General features: G+C 33.3%; 1 protein-coding gene across 2 annotated transcripts; it reads right to left on the minus strand.

Annotated features, from left to right (window-relative positions):
- Positions 1 to 1,892: 1,892 nt before the first annotated feature.
- On the minus strand, positions 1,893 to 8,489 carry LOC120075979. 2 transcript variants are annotated; one of them, XM_039029744.1, is made up of 8 exons: positions 8,162 to 8,489; positions 7,536 to 7,767; positions 6,301 to 7,481; positions 4,287 to 4,342; positions 3,976 to 4,209; positions 3,595 to 3,886; positions 3,004 to 3,200; positions 1,893 to 2,332 (listed from the first exon to the last, which is right to left on the minus strand). In XM_039029744.1, the coding sequence occupies exons 2-8, from the start codon at positions 7,681 to 7,683 to the stop codon at positions 2,179 to 2,181; spliced, it is 2,262 nt and encodes a 753-aa protein (XP_038885672.1). In that variant the 5' UTR covers positions 7,684 to 7,767; positions 8,162 to 8,489; the 3' UTR covers positions 1,893 to 2,178. The 2 variants fall into 2 exon arrangements, with proteins under 2 accessions (XP_038885672.1, XP_038885671.1); XM_039029743.1 differs by having other exon boundaries at positions 6,301 to 7,767.
- Between the last annotated feature and the right edge of the window lie 651 nt (positions 8,490 to 9,140).

Consider the following 9,140-nt stretch of genomic DNA (forward strand, 5'->3'; position numbering starts at 1 on the left):
TCTCTTGAGAAAGTTATTGACGGTTATTTCCTTTTAGGCTCAAGGTTTCTGGTGCAAGATTTTCTGGATTTTGAAAACACCAACTATACTAATTTGTATGTTTAAGAGTGATTATAAAATAGTTAAAATCACTATTTTATGTTTAAAATCACTTCGAAACATGCCTTTGTTTATTCAATATCAATTTAGTGCTTGATTTTACACTTTTATGAGGTATTTGGGCAGTTGAGCTGTATTATAGTGTGGGTTATAATAATTTGTGTTTGGGGTGTTGATTATTTTTAGCTTGAATTGTAATAATCTGTATTTTGGATGCAGACTATTTTAGTCTGGGTTTAATAGTAAACATTGTGACAAGAGAGAGAAAGGATGAGTAGGAAATAATAAACACGGTAACAAAAAGAGTTTTGAAGTAGTATTGATAGATATTGTTGGAGTGAGCTATAAAATTGTGATTTTATAAAGTAGTACTTTTATAGCTCACTCCACCACAGCCCCTTGAATGTTATTTTTATACTATAAAATTGATTTTAAATTATTGGAAGCAATTTTTTTTTTTAATTTTGAACCTGACAAGTTATTTTAACATGTCCTTAGATAGCCGAGACAGTTTTCTGACTTTTATTAGGCAACCCTTTGTGGGTGCAAATGTAGCTTGGTTATCTAAATCAATGTTGTGCCCAATAAAAGCTCAAAAATGGTCTGAATCAATGGTTGCAAATGTAGCTAGGTTATCTAAATCAAATGTAGTCATTAAACTCGGTTTGAAATTCACCTGAGTTGGCAAAGAAAAATAATAAAAGAATGCTAAATAGGATAGGAAATTGCAAAGTAAATATGTGTTAAACATAAAATGTACGAAAGACTTGTTACTTGATCCAAAGAAAGAAAGAAAATCGGTGCATCTTCAAAGCAATAATTTGGGCCCCATGTAACAAGCATTCTGTAGATTGTAGTTTACTGGAGTCTCTTGCAATTTGGTTTGTATTTGTGAAGAATTCCATCCTCTCCACCGATGACGAAGAGTGAAATTACTGAGACCTTCCCCTTTCAACTATTTTTCGTGGGATTTGAGAGATTGTCCTGGGTTTAGAACTCTAACACAACCCATTAAAATAACCTGACCCGACATTTCCCTTCCAACTCAACTCATTGGCAATGTTTTATTCTTTTATCATCTGTGCCAACTCAGCTGAATGTAAGACTATTTTTTTTAGTACTGAGGATGAGAGAATTCAAAACCGACCTCCAGAGTAGGAACACATATCAATACCATTGAACTAATCTTTCAGCTTTATTGAAAGTTCAGAACTAAAACCACAGTATAAATGATCAGAGATACTGGACCAAATTAATACTTTTAATGTATAATTGTTATTATAAAAAAAAACCCCAAACTTAGAGAACTGACAAAATCATTCGCCAAATAAAATCGAACAAAACAAAAAGTAAACCAACCATCATTAGATTTAATATTTCCAAATATTGAATTTTCAGACAGCAACTTGAAACATGTAGGTTTAGATACTATAAATTTAAGTAATAGTCTGGTAGTTGTACTATTCTTCTTTATTTAATTTTGGTCCATCCATTTAAATGATTGCTTTTTAAAACTACAAAAACCAAAATGAACATTTTAAAATACAAGTCGAAATAAACTAAAGTAAAAAGTATATAAACCAAAATAGTACATAAATTACTTCAAGTCATTCAATATTTATAACATAGAACTGATTTAAAACTAGTTTTTCCAAACAAGCCATGAATTTTAGTAATTTCCCCTGAATTTTAGTAATTTTAGTAATTTTAGTAATTTCGAACAAACCGTCTCAATGCCTTCCTTCCCATGAAGGTTTCGGCTAAGTAATTTCCCCAACAAGACAAATCGAGAGTGATCAAGAAACAGGCATTACTTTTTGTATATTGGTTGTATCATACTTCTTTCAATATAATATGAATATACACACTACATTCGGACGCACAACTACACAGTAAACAATTAAGAAAAGAAACTCCAAAGGGTAATAATGCACTATTTTGCCTTTCCCTGCACCGTCTCATGTGCCCTTTTGGTTCGCTATAATGGATCTGAGGTAATACTTACTTCCAATATTCATACCTTTAAGTTTGTTTGTTTGACTAAAGCAGCATTTTTACTAATATTTGGAGCCAGCTATGTTAACAGTTTAAACCCCAATCATATGTTTGATATACTACCTTCAATTGGGAACTGGCAAGCAATTCAAGCAATGCTTGAGAATCTTCTGGTTTCAAGTAGTTTGAAGCATGCTTCATGACTTCTTGCTCGTTCTTACCGAAGTCCGTGCTAAACCTGTGCAATGATGAATGTGAAATAAAATTGTTGACTGATCAATATCTGAAAGAAGAATAAAAAGTAACTAACAATCACAGAAGTACTATTACTGTAAAATGTCTTTGATATTGTGTTTGTTTTAAGTATGTTCGACCTCCAACCCTATGATTGGTTCCTAAACTCTGGATACACAAGAAAACTGGGCTTTGATTCATCTTTCAAAAGTTTCCATCTAGTCTAAAATGCTGTCAGGTTTTCTAGGGCATTGTCTAAATGGTCTAATTTCTTGTTGAAGTGATCTACAAGGCCAAATATATTCATCCATGATATTAGCATGGGAAGACATTTCATCTCCAAGATATGTCAAGACTATTCTTTTATAGAAATTTCTATCCAAAAGAGTGGACATAAGATCAGGACAATGCTGTTCCACGCCCAACGATCTACGTACTGCCAGAGTTTCTAACAAAGAGAGTGCTTCTTCCAAGAGAAATTAACCAAATTAAAATTTTCAAAAATTTAACTATGAAATGATGAACGTGTCAATGTAAGTGTAACTAGGAAGGGAGCAAGTCTAGCACAAAGTAGGACTCTAAATGAAAATTTCATGAGGCAACAGGTTGAAACTAAAATACTGATAAATGTTCGAAATAAAACAGGTGGTTTCTGAGGAACTGTTTTCATCTTACCATTTAAGAATCATACTAACTGATGCAGAATTGTTATTCAAATCCATGATAAGTCCTCCGTCTCTTAAGAAACTTCGTGCTGCTTCCATCAACTCATGATCTACATTGCCTGGAGAATAGCATCGAAGGGCAGGCCCGGATCGGGTACCACATACTAGTGCAAAATGAATTAAAGGCTCTACATACGGAAGAGAAACCTATAAAAATAAGAAAAATAAAATTAGTCAGACTACGAAAACTTGAATTCCTGAAGAGAAGAATATGGGACTAAAGCTCATAGCGGCAATTGGCCACTTGTAATATAAACAGGAAGAGAAACTGAAAGAAAGCAAGAATTATTCATTTTGAGCTAATGATCAACCATCATAAAAGAACCAGATGACTGTACTTGAGTTAAAACTTGTATACCAATAAAGGGCGTGATCTCAAAATCTTAATTAAAAAAGACTAACGAACATCACATGCAGCTAATGACTTTCATGGATAATCAGCACATTCAATAAATCAAATATCTTTTTACCAGATTGACATGTAATATTGTTCCATTAGATCATAAAATTAGTACCAGAAATCAGAAAGGGGATTTCTCACTTTAGAACGTTTATCTCTTGCACCAAATGATTTCATGAGATTGTAAGGTGGTCTCTGATTGGCCCTCAAAATTCCATTTTGAATAGCTGAAAGTGAATAGGTGGCCCCTCCAATAACATATTTGAAGTCTCCGAACAGTTTCCTTCTTTCCAGCGCTCCAAGAGGATGTCCACATACCAATATTGCATGAATTGCCATCATATTGTAGAGATTAATAAAGAAAGCGAGCTTCTCTTCCCGAGCCAAATTGTGCACTTCAACTCTTTGGAGCTCTTCCACAATTCTCAAATACCTGTCAAATATTGCCGTCAAATCAAGACTATTGAATATGCTGCAAAACACTTGAACGTGCTTTTTTCACAAGTTATTCAACGAACTAACCTAGCAAATTCCTCACTCCCATGAATACTTCTGTAATCTACATGCTTTCCATCCTCTGATACATAGGCTTCCAGAATGGCGAAGGATAGAAATCTCAGCCTTGATGCAATATCTGTTATCGGCTTTGGCTTCACCTCAATTATACCTCTTGCAACGTTGTGACATTGAGTTGCCACGACGGGATCATCATCCAAGAACCGGTATAAGTGGCTACCATCTTCAAACAGATTTTCCCTGAAAACAGAGTTGTTAATGACAAATGAAATGGGCGGCAGCCATGGAAACTGAAAGGAGAAGCTGGAATAACTTACTCGAGAACGTGTTGGAAAAAATGTTTGCTTGCGAGCTTTCGTCCAAATTCAATAGCCTGGTCATTACACCAAACAAAAGTTGTTTTTTTTTTTCAAATAATAATAATAACATAGGATCATTTAGAGAGCAGATCTAAAGTGACACCAAAATAAAGAGCAAAGTTATGCAGTTACTTAACACATATTTTTGTAGAAAAGAAAACTGGAACGGCCGTGTCTACAAAAATGTTAGTATTTTAAAGCCCCATTTTCTACAGCTACAGCTACTGAGAAAACATACAATATCCTCAGTATGTTCATTCTTTACTCAACAAACCAATAAACCGAAAAAGTTAGGATCTGTTTGGTAGAGAATCTGAAAATAGAAATTTGAAAACAATGGATTAAATGAAAATAGAGTTGTATTTCATATTTTCAGATATGTATTTAGTAGCAGATCTCAGACATTGAATTCTAATTAAAATAGTTGAAAACTAGTTCTAGTCACTAACTTATTATTAATTGATAATAAACTATTATTAATTCATTTATGAACATGTTTTATGTTAAAAAAAGGGACATTTTTAAATATAAAAAAATATTCGCAAATATTTACAAAAGTTCCAAAAAGTATTAAACATTTTTGAAACTTTTTGCTACAAAGTGCAAATATTTTTTAGATTTTCTTAATTTATAAGGATTTCCCTAAAAAAATTGTAAAATTATTATTTTGTAATAATATAAAATTTATAGGATAAATTGAATTTGTCCCTATGGTTTGAAAGAAGTTAAAGTTTAGGTCTTATAATTAATTTGAATTTACCCCTATGATTTGATAAAAACTTCACAAATAGTCCCTATGGTAGAGATTATTTAAAAGGATTTAACAAATCACAGAGACTATATATGAAGTTCTATCAAACCATAGGAACTAAAATCTAAATTTTAACTTTATCCTAACCATAGAGACCAAATTTGTAATTTAACCTAATTTATAATATATTACATAATAAATATTTTAATTTTTTAAAAATTGAATTTAGTTTATAACATGGCATACACTATATTTCTAAATGTTTTTAACATTATTTAATATAATTATGCATTTTAAATTTTAAAATTCAAATTCTAGATATAATGAAAACATAAAAATGCTACTTTTAGAATTTACACTCTTTGGATCACAAAATCCGAAAACGGTTTTCAGAAACAGAATTCGGATTGTATGCCAAACACATATTCACTAAATTCAATAAATCTGAAAACAGAAAATAGAATCTGAATTACGAACCAAGCACAAATTTAAGTAAACTGGAACTAAAATCTCTACATGCCTCCTAATATGTGGAGAGCTTCCTTACTACAGTGTACAAAAAGTTTTTTCAGAACAAATTGCTTTAATAGTGTGTCCCACCATTGATCTGATCTAGTAATATTGGAACAAAAACCAATTTAAATTGCTTTAATAGAGTGTACCTACAGAGGAAAGGAAGATATATTTAACATGGTGTGTCACACAGTGAAAAGACTAATAATGAGATTGAAAACTGAAAGGTTCCGGTTCCAATTCCTTTGAAGTAAAAATAGGGTCTTGATGAACATAAACACTACAAAGTTTGGAGTAGACACAGGGTACCATGATATCCTAGAAGTTATTCGAGGACGGAGAGAACAGCATCCAATTTTAGTATAAACTCCCAATTATTTGTTTAGACCAAGAAAGAATAATTTTCTTTGAATAATCCGTATAGGTTTCTTGGTTTTGCAAAGCATTATAGAAAACTCCAATAATTCATTAAATAATAATAATAATCATAATAAAAGAACGCCAAAACCCAAGAATCTGGAGAAGCCTTTAAGCTTCATAAAAATAATTTTTTAAAAGACTCAACGTAAGATTAAGAAAATAGGACAAACTACCATCTCTGATGCCTAGCTGCATTGTGCACTCGAAAGAGATAAATAGTGAAATTGTTATTTGAATGAGAAGTCTCTTCTTTCTGAAAATATGACAAAGGAAAAGAGTCCAACTCACCTCTTCTCTTTCCAAGTATTGATCCTCTGACAAGAAATCCACAGCTTCTGAGCCAAGGAAACAGTTGGTGAATCGTCGCATTTTGCAGTACCGGTCCTTAACAACAATAGATTCTTTCATTTTCCGAACAATCATAGCCAATTCATCAACAGTCCCACTACTGGAGACATCATCTTCACCAGAAAGAGGTGGTAAAGGGGCTTCAAGGGTTGGAGCTTCGGCTTTCAGATACTCAATTTTCTCATCAAGCTTGCCAGACTCATCCAACTCTTTTAGTTCGTTTACGCCTCCAATAAGGACTGTATTGAAAAATACCCTTGGAACGGCAGGAGACCCCGCAATTTTCTCAAGCTCCAACTTTCTACCCGGATAAACATCAATATTGATCTCAACGTACCTAAGTCTCTTCCAAAACAAAAATAATCTAGCCTCTTTGCATTCTTGACAACCTAACCGTGTGTATAGAACAATTCTGCCTTTTAGAACAACATCTAAGGTTTGTTCTCCAGCAGCATCCTCCACCTGGTCAGTTTTGATTTGTGCATCAGCATCACGTGATATCTTAATATAGTTGAGGGGATTCCAAGCAGATCTTTCCAAAGGTTTTTCAGGGATTTCCTTGGCTTCATTTTCTTTATTGGAACAGGAATCATCCTTAGTCTCGTCATTAGGAATATCCTGATTTTCTTCATCTTTTTTTCCCGAAAAACGCCGTAAAACATTAGACACTGCAACGACACCCTTTTCTTTAACAAAGTTTTTTAGTGCCAAAGCCCTGTCAACAACACCTTGACTCTCTGAATCACTATCCATGGAACGGTTTGACAAACTCCCACTACCTTCAATCCCAGGAATCTCAGTCCCATCAAAGACTGGCTCTGGAGATTTCTCCTCGCCAATAACTTCTCCAGTTGGTTGGTTTGTCCCAGTTTGAGCCTTTGAGTCGACGCCATCATTATCTGAATCATCTGACGACGTTTCAGATTCTGCATTCTTACCCTCAGCTAGATTTTCATTAGAATCGTCATTTCTGTTAATCTGATCCAACTTTTCACCTTCAGATTTAGACTGGGAATCCACTTTGGTTTCCACCTCGTGATACACTTCACTTTGGACGGTCTCCCTCTCCACTATTTCCTCTTGAGCCTCACATTTTGAATCAACGTTCTTATCCTTTGCTACTTCATCAAGTCCTTTATCCTTTGCTAATTCATCAAGCCCTTTATCCTTTGCAACTTCATCAAGCCCTTTATCCTTTGCTTGAGTGGCGCTATCCTCATTAACTGACAAGGACTGTTCAATCTCCACTGTAGGCTCTCCTCCATCCTTCTGTTTAGAAAGGCTATGTTCCTCATCCCTTCCAGCAGCCGGTGAAGTCGCCATCTCTTCCTTAAAGTAACAGTCGTCTCTAGTACAGCAAGTGTCTCCTTACTCCCTCAGCACCTTTCAAATTTAGCATTCAAGAGCCTGCGAAACGGTTGACACAATGGAAAGAGTTGATGCAAAATAAAATATAGAAGTTATCCAATCATATCTTCGGGGAAAGAAATCTTTGCAAGTCCAACAAAGAGCATCCCTATAAATTTAAACTCCAAGAAGAGTACAGAAACAAAACTTCTCAACATCATAAACAACAGCATCCTCAACGCCTTGCATAAAAACGAGGGTTAGTCAAAGTGAATTCCTCTCACTAGCATCATCACTCACACACATAACTAAATATCAAACTCGTTCACTTCCATTTCCAGAAATATTCCACCTCCGAATTACAAATTAAAAAAAAAAAAAAATCATCGTTGATTTTCAAATCATCAAAGAAGCATGAATGGAAAGAAAAGAGAAAGAAGAAGAAAGTACATACACGATTGATGAGGGTGAGAATTCAGAACACTGTAATACCGTCTGGGGTGAGAAAAACGAAACCAGAATCGAGAATTCAGCAACAGATCTTTCTTGACGAAAACGGAGTGATGAACAGGGTTGAAGGATCTAAAAGCGTTTGAATTGAGAAGAAACTGCAGAAACATGGTAGAAATAAGAAGAAACGGATCAAAAAAATGTAGAGGGGATTGAAGGTTATGGGTAGGAATTAATTGTGATGAAAATTTCCTTATTCATTTTTATTCAACCCTTTGTATTTGAATAGAAACCGCCGGAAGGAGTTCGCAAGAAAGAAATGAAAAAACGAAAAAAAAAAAAAAAAAGGAAAGAAATAAGAGAAAATAATAATAATAATAAAGAATGGGTGAGAAGCGGGAAGTCCGTGGGCTGAAAATAGATAATAATAATAATTAAAAAAGAAAATCTGACAGTAAACGGGTTTTCTTTTTTGAACTTGCCCGCCAAGCCTTTTCCAACTTTTTTTTTTTAATGCGTTGACCATACTAAAATACAACTCTACAAGTCCCTTTTTAAATATAAAAAAATATTTAAAAATATTTATACTTTATAGTAAAAAGTTTCAAAATTACACGACATTTTTTGAACTTTTTTTACTATGAACTATAAATATTTTTTAATTCTCTTTTTTATTTATAAGAATTTTCCACTATATACAATGTAATCTATATTTCAGCTTAATTACGTACATGTCAAAGTGAGCTTAACTCAAAAGTAATTTGTATGACATTTTTATTAGAGGTTGAAGGTTTAACCTCCAATTTTATTGTTATTACTAAAAAAAAAAAAAACTTCTTTAGTAGTTGATGTTCGATCTATCATTCCGTAGTTGTTATTAAAAAAGAAAAAAGTAACATACTTTGTTACTAAAAAAAAGTTACATACTTCATCTATACACATATTTTAATGTTTACAATTTTATAGGAAGATCAAGTTTTTGG

The sequence above is a fragment of the Benincasa hispida genome, chromosome 4 (assembly GCF_009727055.1).
Source record: "Benincasa hispida cultivar B227 chromosome 4, ASM972705v1, whole genome shotgun sequence".
NCBI classification, from domain to species: Eukaryota; Viridiplantae; Streptophyta; class Magnoliopsida; order Cucurbitales; family Cucurbitaceae; genus Benincasa; species Benincasa hispida.

Excerpts from the sequence above, each read along its gene's own strand:
- LOC120075979 (XM_039029743.1), bottom strand. The coding sequence starts at position 7,683 with ATGGCGACTTCACCGGCTGCTGGAAGGGATGAGGAACATAGCCTTTCT. Across the intron at positions 4,210-4,286 it reads TTTTTCCAACACGTTCTCGA|GGAAAATCTGTTTGAAGATG; the intron begins GTAAGTTATTCC and ends CTCTGTTTTCAG. Across the intron at positions 3,201-3,594 it reads CAAGAGATAAACGTTCTAAA|GTTTCTCTTCCGTATGTAGA; the intron begins GTGAGAAATCCC and ends TTATTTTTATAG.